We start from the raw sequence: 14,980 nt of genomic DNA on the forward strand, positions 1-14,980 counted from the left end.
TCTCTCTCTCTCTCTCCCCCTCTAGCCCGGCCCTGAAACTGATCCAGGTAGCCTTTCTGATGGAGAACTTTCTCACACTCGTACCTGCCAATCACACACCTCCCAAATGTATAGGAGGAGGGGGAAATAACACAAGGAAAGTGTGACACTAGCAAACAGAAACTCACACAAAAGCAAACTGTACACAGATAAGGGAAGATAATTGGCTCTGGGACAGAGAGTCTCACAGGTAAATGGGCTGATACTAATCAAGAAGAAGAAACCTAAGCCAACAGTATGTTACATTCTTGTGTGTATGTGTGTGACTTCAGGTCAGTGTGGATATATTAGTGTGTGTATTTGAAGCTTCAGTGGGTTTTGTGTGATATTAGAAAACATTTTTACAACACAATATGAATAGAATTAGAGCAACAAGGCCTTTTGTTGCCATTTCTGTAATACTTTCATTATGAGAAAGAAGTCAACCATGCTGGAAGCGATAAAAGGCACAAAACAGAATGGAAAGACTGCAGGAGGATTTCTTTCACTGTGAGAGAAAAAGCCTCTGCAATCCCTAGAAAAATTGTGTCTCTCTCCTTCGTGTCCTTGCCAGGTCATTTTAAAGGGATTCTCTCCAGCTCTGGTTTCATTGATAAACAAACATTAATTGCTGAGTCCAGGAAAGAAGCGACCAATGGGTGATGATGGAGGAAGTAAGAGCTCTTTTCCGCTCACTGCTGCTTCTCACTTTTCCTCATTTGTAAGGATTTCAAGACACTTAGGGCCGAAACGTGTTTCTGTTGCCCTTTAAAATGCCAATTTGAAATGTCAGAAAAGAGTAAAAAATATACTTTACAATTTCACAGAACCTAAATTGATGTTTTCAAAGTGCTTGTTTTGTCTGATCAACAGTCGAAATTTTAACTTCTTCCTGCATAATTGGGGAAAAGGGAGGGAGAGAGGGAGGACTGGGGGAGGAAGGAGAAAGGTGGATTGAATAATCAATATCTCTTCTTGGCCTTACTCGCTCTCTGTTGTGCTAATGGAAGATTAATTGGTCTACTCTTTAATGAGGATGCAAGATGGAGCAGCCAGCAGTGTGATGTTTGATCGAGACACAGATTGTTCGATACACCCTGAAGAAACCAACACAAAACACCAACAGTTTAACTTCTGTGCAGAGAGTTTAGGAGTAAGGAAAGAAAGGAGCAGGACGGAAATGTGCAGAGAAAGGAAAAGATAATGACATACACAAGAATGCCACTATTACTTTCTCTAGTAATTGATTTGACTGACAAAAACTCTATTATGAACTAAATTATTTTAAAATAAATTTCAATAATTCAAATAATTACAAGGATAAGCAATAAATGCACACATTTGAGAACCTGGAACTATGAAATGTTTGGCATCTTCGCATTGAAAAATTATTTATAATTAGATTAGTCACCGATTAATCTTCTGTTAATCAACTGATCAATTAATAAATTAATTGTTTCAGCTCTTGTATGTATTATTAGGTAGAGTAGTATAAGTCATAACAAAGCATCTTATTTTAGAAGCTCTTTGTATGTTTTTTTGTATGTAAAATATTAATTTGTAAAGTAACTAGTCACTAAATCCTGTCAGATAAGCTTTAGATTAACTTGGGGGATTTCTACACAGATACTTGTGCATTGTACTATACTATAAATCAATGAACATATTCTGGTCATTGTACGGCCTTTTTTTTTAAATGTCCGTCCGCTTCCCGGGTACCTCCACCACAGGAGGGAGAGAGAGACAGTAGAGGTGTAAAAGCATGTGAGCCTGAACTCTGTCATTGTTATTCCACTCTAGCTGCAGTTTGAGTGTATTGTTGTACTTGAAGCTTAGCCTGTTCCCTTGGTAACCATAGAGATAACCAGCATTGCCCCTGTACTTACTGGCCAGGCGTATTTGAAGGGAATGACAATGTGTCCATTAGTCCCATCCTCTCCTCCTCCTCCCCCATCGTGTCCTCGGTGGCGGAGCGAGTGGGAGTTTCCACCCAGGATCCCAGTGCTGCCGGACCCGAAGGTGCAGGTTCCAGTTGGGACGACCCGGGCCTGGTACTCCTTGAGGCAAGCTTGGAAGTAAGTGTCACATTGGTCCCTGGCTGAGCAGCGTTGCCCCCCGCTGGCCTCAAGGTCGCAGCAGTTTCCAATCTGCAGAAGTCCATGCGGGTTCTGGAAGTGACGGATCTGGAGCTCAAACATCCCGACAGCACACACAGTCTGAGTCCAGAGAGAGGAGAGGAGAGGGTAGAGAGAGTTAATATATATTCTGTTATTTAATAGGCGCAGTGCAAGGAAAGATTACAAGTTCTCACTGGTATGGATGCAAAAAAACAAAAGTCAACTGGTGAATTAAATTAAAGGGTAATTTAAGGTTGTGTGGACATTGAAATCACCACACTCTGCACACTTTAAAGTTTGTTTATCTGAGTGTGCCTGGACATCAGAGGTTGTGGCTAAATGATACTGCACAATGTTGCTGTGTTTTACCTTTTTATGTTGGTTAAAACGGGGAGGTGCTACAGACAAGGAAAGGTATAAATACTCATTTCAGACACACAGATAAAAAAATTGGTAAACACACTCATGAGTTGTCTTTTCTCTTGACAAGCAGAAAATAAGCATATTTACCAAAATCTCAAACAATTCCTCTAACTTTGATGTTTTTGTTTTAAGAACTGTCATCAGATTGTTAAAGAGACAGTTCACCATAACGTTATTAATATCGAGCCTTTTCTCCAATACAATCACCACAAAGCACAAAAAAACTCACAACTCACTAACAATAAAAATATGATGATTTTGGGGTGAATTGTCCCTTTAATCATTCAGACCACAAAAACACTAAACCAAGATGGCAGTTTGCATGTCCTTACAGCTTTCAACAGTGAGGACACTAACTCCCATATTGGACCCCTAAACTTCAATTGATGGTTTGGCAACTTTTGTAAAGAATTACCTTTTTACACTGAAAAATAGACAGATAAACACGACCAAAAACCGGGAAAAGAACCAGAAATCCTTCACACCGTCTGTCCCTTGTGCCCAATTTAGATATCTCATCCGAAGACCTTCATTAGTTAAGATATATACCAGGTAGGAATTGCCTGATAAAAACATTATAGATAAAATAATAAATAATAAATGAGTGTGTGGTGTTTGAAGAATGTTTGAGAATGGACCATTAATGTTCCTGTCTCCTGCATGTCTTCTCTGTATCATCTGTTTATTCGTTTGTTGGTATGAGTGAGGAAAACAGAGGACAAAAAAGAAATGAGGACTTAACTTTGACCCCTAAAACTCAGCCTGACCTCCAAGAAAGGAAAAATCACGGACAGATACCCCATCTCTCCTGCCATATAATCCTGTTTATCCTTCGACCTCCTTGTCTTTCTTTTCTTTATGTGTCACCACCACTCCCTTCTTATTTCTCACTCTCTCTTCCCAGGGGACAATGACACTGAGAACCAGCTCGCACTCTTCCTCCTCCTCCTCCTCCTCCTCCCTTCTTTCTCTATCTGGGAACAAGCTATAACGCTCCTGTCATTTCTCTCTTTCTGTGGCCATCAGCTCTTTTCTGCATTGTTGCCATTCTCCTTTTCATCTGCCGCCCTTTCTTTTCTCTCTGTGTTCCCTCCCTGTTTAAAGATGGGTGGAGGGGACACACACACACACATACACACACACACTAGAGTTAACAAGACCCCCTGAGAGTCTCGGAGCACCAGGGTCAGGTATGTGCGTGCATGCATGTGTGTGTGTCACTGTGGCAGAACGAAACAATGGTTTTGGCATCTTTCAACAACTGGAAACACAATAAAATAAAGCCCCCTGTTATCTCAGTTTGCCACGAAACCTCCACTGATGAATAAATCTGAATAATTCACAGCCTTTTTGGCATTTCTGCACAAATATAGAACTTAATGATTGCTCATTAAGTCCAAGAAACAGTAACATGTAACCCCACCGGAGCTACATGCTTGATCGTGGACCAACGAGCTCTCATGTGTCGGCTGTCTTCTGCCCAACAGTGAGCCAGAATCTCAGAATCTCAGTCGCCCCATTGTGTTTGGCTGCGTGTCCCTCTCCTGCCCCCGTCCCTGAGCTGAGGGTGGGGTGAGGGGGTGAGGTAGGAGGGGTCAGGGGGATGGTGGAGAGGTGGGGGGTGAACTCGTCTACATCAAAAGGTTTGTGGAGATACAGTGGCACTCATCACTCTACATCCTCCTTTCTTCCTCTCCTCCTCTCGCTGCCCGAGCCATTCCCTGCATACCAGCATTTCAGCGCTCAGTCTGACCAGAAAGAGAGAGTGAGAGAGAGAGGGAGGGAGAGAGAGGGGGGGAGAGGGGAGGGGAGAGAACAGAGAAGGAGACCAGAGAGAAGAGGGAGAGAGACAGAGAAGAGGGAGGGAGAAGAGAAGAGAGAGAGGAGAGAGAGAGAGGAAGAGAAGAGAGAGAGGAAGAGAGAGGGGGGGGGAGAGAAACAGAGAGAGATCCGAGTCGAGGCTCACACCATCTCTGCAGGAGACCGTTGGTATTTAAAGGATCACTACACCCAAAACGCAGGGTGGCTCACAACAAACGCTCTCCATCTAAAGACTTCAAGACAGTTGTTGGTTAGTACCTGAACTCTGTTATAACAACAAGAGGAGTACAGGGTTAAAGGAAGAGTTTAACCCATGAAAATCTATTAATAAAACTCAATTGTTCCTTTTAAACAAGGAGATGTAGTATGGATGAGTCAGCTGTAATTCACACCAGTACAACATCAATTGTACAAAGCAAACAGACAGCAGTAATTCAATCTTACTTCTCGATATGTTTTAAATATCAAATATATTTCAAATATGACGGGGTTATTCACTACAGTTAACAGACCTTGCTACAGTTGAATGGAGAGTTTCTTTGTACCCGATTATCTGCACAAACACATTATTGCTTTCAAATATCCTTTTTGTGGCACTTTGAATGGCGTTGTTGTCAGCAGACACTTAATGGGCAACAATTTTGATAATCACTGGATCATTTAAATATTTTTTCATGGGAAAATGTCAAACAAATTTCTCCTGCCACTCAAACGTGAAGACTTCAGAGCTTCAGTATCTCAACACCTCAGCAAAACCTCAGCAAAACACACTGAAACTTCAGAAAATTTATTTTTTCCAGTAGTCTTCTCTGTAACTGGAAGTAATTTGCTTGTTAAGACTATGACAAATACATGCTCTGTTTTATGTGAAACAGCTTAAAAAAAAATAAAATCCAGCTTTGATTCTTCCTTTTGAAACTAGCAGAATGAAAATGGTTTTATAAAGCTGAAAATCACATTGTAACAGTATTCCCAAGACTCTCGCTACACTGCAGTATATTGGGAGTCTTGGGAATAATAAAACTGGACAATAGACGACATGAAGTGACCACTGAAGTCAATCAGCCTCACTTATGAATCACCAAGTAGGTCTGGCTATGTCCTGATGAACATTAATAATAGTCAGCAGCAGCAGCAGAGGACCCTTAGTGTGTGTCTCACACTGCAGTGCGGTCGGAGAATGGAGGGAGTGGAGTGTGTTGTTCTTCAGCTGTGAAGGGGTTGCAGAGGTGCAGAGAGAGACACGCAGAGCTGCCCGAACGTTCAACATTCACACGCCCCGGAGTTTATTCGGCTGTGGCCCCGGGCTCCACACACACCCAAGACACAGATGCTGGATGTGAGCTCAGTGTTTAGAGAAAACATGCACACACACACGTTCACACACTCTGGAGCACCTGTGGGCCTGTTCTTGCTACTGCTGAGTGCTGTCACACATCATAGGCATCCTGATCAGGCCGGCAGCTGCTTGACAGCTCACAGGCCAAATGGGGAAAAATATTCAGTGGTTTTGCATCCATAATGCTATAAACAGCTTTCCCAGAATAATTTATACAAGTTATTGCAGGGACAATTGAACTCTGCTGTCATCTATAAAGCATTATAACACATTGAGGAAAGTCTGCTTCCATGCAACCATAAATCAGAAAGTGGCAGAAAATTATATATAAAAAAACAATGGACAGTGCACCAGCAGGCAAACGTGCCACAGATGGATATGCAGGAGAAAAATGCAAATGCAAACTCATTTACCAGTGAATAAGAGTGGAAGCTGAACAGAGGATGTGTGGGAGGTAATTAAGGTGTTATTTGTCCTCCAGTACCTCAAAAAGAATTCAGGGTTTTACTTACGACTGAAATCCCCGAAATAAATCATATGCAGCAGCTGCAAGCTGTTATTATGTTTGATTTGTGAGTTGTCCGCCTCATTATATTCTGTTTGGTACAGCAACAGTGACATCCTTTTAATGAAAAAAATAATAAATAATGTTTTGCTACAATATTCTTATGCCAACACATATTTTTGTTGTGATATTTGCACCACATGACTCTAAAACAGGATTACAGTAGTTCTCTGTTGCGTGGGATAATAGACACCAGCGGGCTGAAACAACAGGTGGGCACAGCGCCATGTAGGAGCAGAATGAGTGCAGCACAAAGAGGGAAGGGACAGTGCGTGCGGACTCCATTATTGACTGTTTTCACGCAGCTGTGGTAAGAAATACAGGATAAACCACAGTTAAAAGTCAGTCTCGGGGGTTTAAGGACATGCCGCCAGAAATAGCACTTAATCGGTGGCTTACCTGCGGTTGTATCGTGAGCGCGACAAGAAAAATCACAGCCCGCTGCAGGTGGAGGTGTCCCCGGTGTCGGTCACTCCTCATGTCTGGCCTCCCGGTGATCTTTCCGCTCCCGTTTGTGGGATCGAGCCGAGTTACCCTGTGCGCTCTCGTGCTCTCCATCCCTGCGTCAAGGGGTTGGGGACCGTGTTGTGCGCTTTGGCGGTGGTGGTGTCCCCCTCCTCCTCCTCCCTCCCTGCGTTCGTCCGCCCAGCTCTCCTCCTCTCCGGTCTTAAACCCTAAAACTCCCGCAGAGCCACTTCATCGCGTCCAGGTCAGAGAAACCATAACTGGCCCTGTCTCCGCTTGGATTTATCCCCCACCCACCCACAAACACACACCTGATCACCCCCTTGTCGCTGTGCCCAGGGTGGATTTCCACTGGGAATGACACATGCACACAAACACACAAACACGGCACATAAACACACTCCCCTCGCGCTGTATTCCTCCCACCACCTTGCGTTAAGAGGCTTTAAAGGTCCAATCTGCCGGCTCACTTGACTTGAACTCTCATCCCAATTAGCTGACACTCTCCCTCTTCTCCTTCTTCAAGCCTGATCCACGCACAAAAAAACTACCCCAAAAAAATCCAAATAACATCTACATTCATCCACTTTTGCGATGAGTATGTTGGCGATGCAACCGCCGAAGTTGCGTCTCTCCAGCGGAATGATTTCACTTTGCGCTCTTCTCATCCAAGCGGCTGGTTGGTCATTTGTTAACCCGATACGAAGCCCAGTGGCGACACAGTCTGTGTGGGAAACAATGAGGGGGAGAGAGAGAGAGAGCGAGCAGGGAGGGTGTGTCCTGAGGCAGGGTATATCCGTCTTTCAGCTCCTGTCCTGATGGTTCCTAGCGCGCACCAACGCTCTCATCCCTTTCTCTCCCTCTCTGCGCACACTGAGCAACCTGCGCACCAACTTTCTCAGTAAATTCTACAGATGTGACATTTACGCACGGGATTATCCCGTATGTGTTTCAGTTCTCCTCTCTAGGTTTTCTGTTTCCTCACTCTCTTTTGAGGTACCTCACTGGTTCCTCTGTCCAGTTTCAGGCATCTGCTCACTTTAAAGCTCCGCCGCTTCCTCACACTTTGCTCGAGTGGCCTCTTAATGGGGAAGTGTCTATGGGTGTTTGAGTGCTGAAGCCCTCCGTAAATAAAATACATAAATACATCGTATGTTGAAAAAAATCTAGAAAACAGACACAAAACTGTTCGTCTGCAGCCACTTTGGAAAGTGTTTTCTCTTAAAGCTGATTCGCTATTGCGCACGGTCACTGCACACGTGGCGCAGGTGCCCAGACGCCCCTACCAGCAGACTGATTTCCAGGGAATTGTAATCGTCATGCCCACATTAATGATTAAGCTTGTTCCGACAGCTGCCGGCCTATACTGTATGCACATACCGATGCTCAATCACGCCGTCGGCTGTAAAAACTACCCGGGTGAGCGCTTTAATATAAAAGAGAATTGTAGGGTGGTGTATAGGCATCTTTTTGAATACTGGCACTGGTCACATGGCATATTTTCCACATCTGCCTTCCAGTGCTCGTCTTTTTGGATCCAAGACCTCCACACAATGTACCTTCTTCATCGAGGAGAACATTTAATGAGATTCTGCCTTCTGCCTCCCTCCTCCTCCTCCTCCTCCTTCCTACATCTTAAGGTCTATCCAGTACGGGCTTGTTGCTCAAGAGCTTCCCTGACAACCGCTGGTGTTTCCGCGGCCTGGCACTCAGCAGTGACCCCGGAGCAGAACAGAGGGCTCTTGAGGAGCACAGAGTTGATTTGCATAGAGGAGCAGTGACCTCCAAACATGAGCTGAATTCTAACCAACCATCCGGAAGCACACAGACATCAGTGGGTCTGCTCAGAGGCGGCTGTGTGTGGATCACCTGAGGAAGAGTCACCAGAAATCTGCAACCTTTACACTCTGTGGGTTTCCTTACATACATTGAAATCTTGAGAGTTGTGTATTTGGCACCATCTGTTGGACACGTGTCCTTTTGGGAAAAGCTTTTAAGGTCAATGCTTTCCTATTTTATATTATTTTAATACAAATTATACAATTATTTATTTGTTGCTCTAGGTGTACTTTTTCTGCCCTTGTGCGACTGTAACACCTGGATTTTCCCTCTAGCAGATCAATAAAGGCTTTCTTTTAATCTTATAAATATTTAAAGATAAGGACGATGGTGTCCCTGTGGCTTAGTGGTGTAATAAAACATACCATGTAAAACTGTATCCCAGGTTTGATTCTGGCTAAGAACTGTTGTTGCATGTGACCCTCCCCATGTTTTCTGTCTATTTCTAATATAAACTGTGTCCGTCAAATACCACTTATCACTTTTGTATCAGCTTGTTCACTCTTTATTAAAGCTATGATGTTAAAACTGAGTGAAATATTCAATATTAATACATCACTTGTTTCAGATGACACAAATTTGCACACATTTCAGAACAGCTGATCTCGATTTAAAAATAAAGCTCTGGGCCTTTGAGCTCTGTTTAACCACACAACATGAGTTTACATGATGGAAGTGGGTCAGTGGGGTTTAAGGGGTTTTAATGGGTTTCTGGCACAAATGTTGGTGGATGTTCTCCCCCTTCTGGTGCGCCTATGTTAAAAAAAAAAGCCCTTTTTGTTTCCTCTATGTTAGATAAAACACGATAAAGTGCCCTATAGGGTGGTCATCTGAACCCAGACTAAGCTGTTAAACCATAAACAACTTTCTGCCTGCTGGTGCCCTTTAAACAGCCCACCACTGGCACAGACAGCGTTAAAAGTGAACTTATGACCACCAATGACCAACAACACACATGCCACAAGCCCTTAGATGCCAAACAGAGCCCACGGATGCAGATATGCATCGTCACAAGCTGATATGGTCTTTAGGGATGATTTTTGATCTCATTCTGACACTGACGAACAACTCCCACACATTACCCACCGGATAAGTTGCCTTTCAGTCCCTGCAACTGAAAGATCACTGTGTTGGTGAATGAGAAGGCGCTAGGCATTTTGCCAAGAGCTTGCGAGATGCGCACACGCTCACACACACATACACACACACTCACTTACTTACACATGTCGCCCTGGTGGCTAAGGTCAGTGCTTTCTCAAGGCAAAATAAGGGAGTGTGGAAAGGCTTGGGAAACTACAGAAGAATGTGCATTTCTGTATACACTGTTGAGCTGACCTGAAGACAATTACTCAGGGCACAGTTTAAGTCCACAACAGGGAGGCCCTGTGTGCGCTGGGCACAGTTGATAGTGCGAGTCTAAATTGAGCTTTTCAGGCCTAATTCACACATCACTCTGTCCCACACTCATGAATCCAGCCTTTGAGAGGAGGAGGTGGTCCTTGTTGTTGGCATGTAATTACTCTGCAAACCTGCAGTACGCGAAGGCTGCGAGGGGCCTTCGAGGATGTGCTGCTGAAACATACAGCAGGCATTTACTAATTGGCAAACCCCAGACAATTGTGAACATGTGAGAGATGGCACCCATTTAGATATTTGTTTAAACACAGTCCTTATAAAACATAATATTTCACTCTACTTTATACTTTTACTTCACATCACAGAACTTTTTATTGCATTTATCTGACAGCTTTAATTACTTTGCAGATTATAATTTCTAAGTGAGCATATCAATTATTGGCATTAGGCCAGTCTGCCTGCATTATGAGTACTTTTACTTGTAACTGAGTGTTTTTACACTGTGGTGTATAAAGTGTGTATACAGACAAATAGTCTGCTTGGAGAAATAATGTGTCTCTGATAGATGCAAAAAAACAAAAACAAAAAAAAAAAAAACTGTATAATGTTCACATTAAAACACTTAAAAGACATCTACTTATCTGCCTCATTAATAAAATACAAGAGGTCTCCTACTTCCCTGTAAAGTCCATTCTCAGTGTTTGTGCACTGGTGGCTTCAAATATCTGTGTAAAACCTATTTATTTTAACCTTATTTGTTAAATTAATGTTTTACATGAACACCCAAAGCCAGAAATGACAGAGGAAACAGATTTTATCTAATTAGTGTTTCTACACACATCAACACTAATACAGGTGTGTTCCCAGGACTGAACAAATGAATTCACAATTATTAAGCCTCTAATTCAGTGCCAGTCGAACAGTTCCAGCATTTACAACTCAATGACAAAGGAAACATTTTTCCTTCTCTGGTTTCTGAATTACTCGAGGGTAAAAAGCCATTAAGCCTTAAATCCAGAAACAGAGGAAGGAAATGATACGATACAAAAAATTGCCAAAGCATGATGGCTCAAGATTAGCCAGCAAACGATGTAATCTGATTTATTTAAAAAAATAAATTAATCTGCTTCTGGTTTATTACACAAAGAACAGAGCAAAAAGGACCAATAAAGATAAATACGGTTTGTTTGGGCATGTACTGTGTTCTTCAACGCACAAATTGAAAGAGACTCTAATTAGTTTACTTCACAAGCAGGAGGGATATGAGGATTTGTACGGAGGCCTACAATGCTTTGAACACAGCGGTAAGAGTTGGACTATTTTCTAATAAATAAAATTCGAATGGAACATTTTTTTTTTTTTCTGAGGACAAAAATTCCAATTTTCTACAAAGACTCAATTTTGTGAAGAATGTGGGCGCCATGTAACATCAGCATCCTGAGACCGAGTCCAGCAGAGGACTATTGTTGTCTGACATCAATGACCTTCTCTTCTCTGCTAACTAATACAGACAATTCTAATGATCAGCTTTGTCCTACAAAGGGCTGAGAGTTTGCCATTTTATTGTTCAAGACAGGCTCCCCTGAAGGCTATTTCACAAAAACAGAATTCAAATATCTAGAAGAACAAAAGTGAGGCTTCAGTGTAGTCAGTGCATCCTGTTTTTATGTTTGCCAAGCCAAGCTGAGGTGTGACTTTTTGTTAAAGAATTAGGATATCTAATTAAGATGTAATGTGAATTTGTTTATTATAACTTCAGGTTGCATCATGTTTCTTATTGTAGATACTTTTTGTGCAGCAGTGCCACTTTTTGCTGTATGGGTGCAGGTAATGTGGGCAGATAGTCAATAAATGTTGGATTTAGTCTTTCAAACAATATTTGAGCACTTATTTGGCATTTCAGTTAGTTTTGAAGTTTTAAAACAATGTTTGCAACATTGAGTGTGTTAAATAAATTAATTTGACTTTTGGAGTGAGTTGGAAACAACCAATTATTCAGTTCCTGCAGCTTAATGTAATAAATAACATAAATAAGGAGTATATACCGTCTTCATAAATGCAATATAAGAGCAAAAAAGTGATGGGAACAACATCAGTCGGATTGCTCAAAAACCAATTTACTGTTTGAACTGTTTAACCCATCCACCCATCCCTTTACCCACCTACCTGCAACACACCTTTAACATCAGGGGCACAAGAAAGTAGGTTTATAGCACCATCTATTGGCCTAAGATGAACTCACACTGCAACATAAACACAAAGAAGTGAGGAAGAGCACAGTCTCAAAGAAAGGTTTTAATTATAAAAAGAAAAAGCTCCAGGTACAATGTCTGGTAGACCAGACCCTGGGTGCAATGCTTCATCACAAACAGTAAAAACAAACAAACCAAAAGAGATGACATGGATTTCAGTATAAAGTCAAAACCAGCTGCGATACCCCTACACGTATACTTACATGTAATCCTCGAAGAAGAAGAGAAAAGTACACCGCTCGTGCTGCAATGATCAGCAAATGTCAATTTCTCTAAGAAATGTCTCAGTTTGGGTCACTGCTGAACATTATTAAAAAGCCCTGTGTGTGTGTGTGTGAGCACGCAAGAAACAACGGTCTTAAGAGGTTATTTCTTAGCGAATGAAATCTTCATGGCGTTTGCCTGTGTGATCTTAAAGCCTTGCAGTGCGTCTCGTGCGGCGCCGGCCTGCACTTCATTGTCAAACTCCACAAAGGCGATGTCGTGGCGACCAGGGACCAGACGCACCTCCTTGAACCCGGGGAACCTGAACACACAACAACAATACAGTCAGATCAGCAATCCACAAACAGACAAATACAAACAGGAAATGCAGAAAAGGAGCTGGTACTGACTGGTTGAAGAGCATGGAGAGCATGAGCTCGTTTGTTTCCTCTGGCAAGTTGGTGAGGAAGAGGATGTGATTCGGAGGATTTTCTGCAACCTGTGAGGATGAAAGACGGTAGGCGTCAGAATAAAACCACAAGGACAAAATGATAACATCAACAAGTGACAACGTGCTCGTTCAGAACACAGGACACACACACTACCTGCTGGGGCATTTGTCCAGGCATCTGTCCGGGCATCATCTGGCCAGGTGCCATGCCCGGAGGAGGCATCATGCCAGGAGGGGGCATATAAGGTGGCTGGCCTGGCATGTGCATCATACGTGGAGCCTGGCTCATTGGAGGCATTCCCTAGAGGGTGAAGAACGGCACATATGAGCATGTCAGCAGCTGTGATGATATTTTTCCACCGTTCAATTCCTACATTTGCCTCTAACACCATCAATGAGCTCCAGCCAAACCTGGGGAGTCTGTATGCTACTTTAGTCTACAGCATGAAAACTAACTGCTCTCCATACTTTGACCATAAAATGAAACAAATGAGACAAGAACTTGAAGAATCTTGGTTTCAGACCCAGTTTGGGGGGAAAAAATCCACCTTCATCTGGTCCATTGACAGTATATATAATATAAGAGTTTGCAACTTGCACAATAATTTACGTAATTCTGTTGCGAATATTAATTCTACCAAATGATTACCAACAAAACCACCTATTGCCCCACTTACAGGCATGGCAGCAGGTACACCAGCAACCATGGGTGCAGCAGCTCCCGGTACACCCTTCTTAGCTCCAGCTGTATCGGCTCCTTTGATCTTCTTCTTCTCCTTTTTACGGTCACGCTCCACATATGTCCCTTTCATTTTAGCTATGATGTCCGAGTCCATCTTGGCATACTGGATTCGCTGCAAGAGGAAAACACAGGATGAGCTCAGACCACCATATATTTTAGAGACAACAATTTGTTATATTGTCCTCTGTTCAGCTTCTTGGTGATTTGGTATTCACTGAACCTACCATGGGTTTGTCATAGAAAGGAAATCCCTGCATGGATCTCAGAGCATTTGAAGCGCTGTTAACCTCTTTGAAAATAACAAAGGCTTGACCCTTCATTTTAATGTTTTGTGCCACCAAGATGTCCAAGATCTGTCCAAACTGAGAGAAGATGGCGTACAGCGACTTTTTCAACTCTGCAGGAACACAAAACAGGAGAGAAACCATTAGTTTGATCCAAGAGGCTCTCTATTCGCGGTGTGTATTTAACTGGAGCCTGAAACTGAAGCCTAGAAGGAGAGGACAAACCTACCATCTTTCTTGATTTTCTCATTCAAGTTGTTGATGTAGATTGTATGATTTAGCCGCACGTCCGGAGTGGCCATCGTTCAACCTGTGGATGAGAAGTTGGAGAGATAAAATGAACTTGAAATATTCCCTTTAACCCAGTTTGAAGCAGAGGTTTTGATTGTCTGTTAAACTTCTATCTAACATTAACTTTCAGCCATCCAACCTGAATATCGTGGGGGCAACGTTAGCCTGAAAGCTAACTACCAGCTACTGCTAACACGTTTCGCTCACTAGATCTATCTTAATCTTACGCCTGACTTCTCTTTAAGTCACAGAAAACATTTAAATAGATACATAACTCTACAAATGGGTTGCAAAAGGTCTTGATATCCCCTAAAAAAAGGGTTATTTTACTCGAACTGTTCGAGAAACACTCACCTCGGTATGATGAATGAAAATCCCGGCCTTCACAAATCCCGTGCTCTGTTCTCGCGATAAAAAAAAAAGAAGCACCGTTTCCGGTGTTACACTAAATTCTGTCACCCATCAGATTCAGTGCAAACGTTTTTCTGTTTTAAATCAGTTTCTGCATTTTGATAGCTGTTTTTATTAAACACGGTGCTACCATTACCACGGAGTATTAGGGCCATACTAAGAGAAATATTTTTTTGCGAAACTACAAGATTAAAGTCGTAATATTACCAAATTAAAGTCATAATATTACAAAATTAAAGTCGTAAAATTACAAAATTAAAGTCGTAATATTACGAGAGTAAAGTCATAACATTACAAAATTAAAGTCGTAATATTACCAAATTAAAGTCATAACATTACAAAATTAAAGTCGTAATATTACCAAATTAAAGTCATAATATTACAAAATTAAAGTCGTAATAT

General features: G+C 42.2%; 2 protein-coding genes across 3 annotated transcripts in view; both read right to left on the reverse strand.

Annotated features, from left to right (window-relative positions):
• The window catches only part of LOC118342039 (protein jagged-1b), a 43,029-nt gene extending 35,554 nt beyond the window's left edge, over window positions 1–7,475 (reverse strand). Inside the window, exons 1-2 of the mRNA XM_035680465.1 lie at window positions 6,683–7,475; window positions 1,905–2,234 (exon numbers count right to left, since the gene is read on the reverse strand). Coding sequence (XP_035536358.1) covers window positions 1,905–2,234; window positions 6,683–6,841 — 489 coding nt within the window. The 5' untranslated portion in view covers window positions 6,842–7,475. The remainder of the gene's footprint in view (window positions 1–1,904; window positions 2,235–6,682) is intronic.
• The window catches only part of snrpa (small nuclear ribonucleoprotein polypeptide A), a 21,902-nt gene extending 7,323 nt beyond the window's left edge, over window positions 1–14,579 (reverse strand). The window contains exons 1-7 of one of the 2 annotated variants that reach the window (XM_035680616.1): window positions 14,522–14,579; window positions 14,106–14,186; window positions 13,817–13,989; window positions 13,528–13,704; window positions 13,005–13,151; window positions 12,810–12,898; window positions 12,517–12,721 (exon numbers count right to left, since the gene is read on the reverse strand). In XM_035680616.1, coding sequence (XP_035536509.1) covers window positions 12,562–12,721; window positions 12,810–12,898; window positions 13,005–13,151; window positions 13,528–13,704; window positions 13,817–13,989; window positions 14,106–14,178 — 819 coding nt within the window. In that variant the 5' untranslated portion in view covers window positions 14,179–14,186; window positions 14,522–14,579 and the 3' untranslated portion in view covers window positions 12,517–12,561. Of the gene's footprint in view, window positions 1–12,218; window positions 12,722–12,809; window positions 12,899–13,004; window positions 13,152–13,527; window positions 13,705–13,816; window positions 13,990–14,105; window positions 14,187–14,521 lie in introns of those variants that run through there. The other variant, XM_035680615.1, reaches the window with a different exon arrangement.
• Between the last annotated feature and the right edge of the window lie 401 nt (window positions 14,580–14,980).

Source organism: Morone saxatilis, unplaced genomic scaffold (genome assembly GCF_004916995.1).
Source record: "Morone saxatilis isolate NCDOM2014 unplaced genomic scaffold, NCSU_SB_2.0 Contig8, whole genome shotgun sequence".
Taxonomy (NCBI): domain Eukaryota; kingdom Metazoa; phylum Chordata; class Actinopteri; family Moronidae; genus Morone; species Morone saxatilis.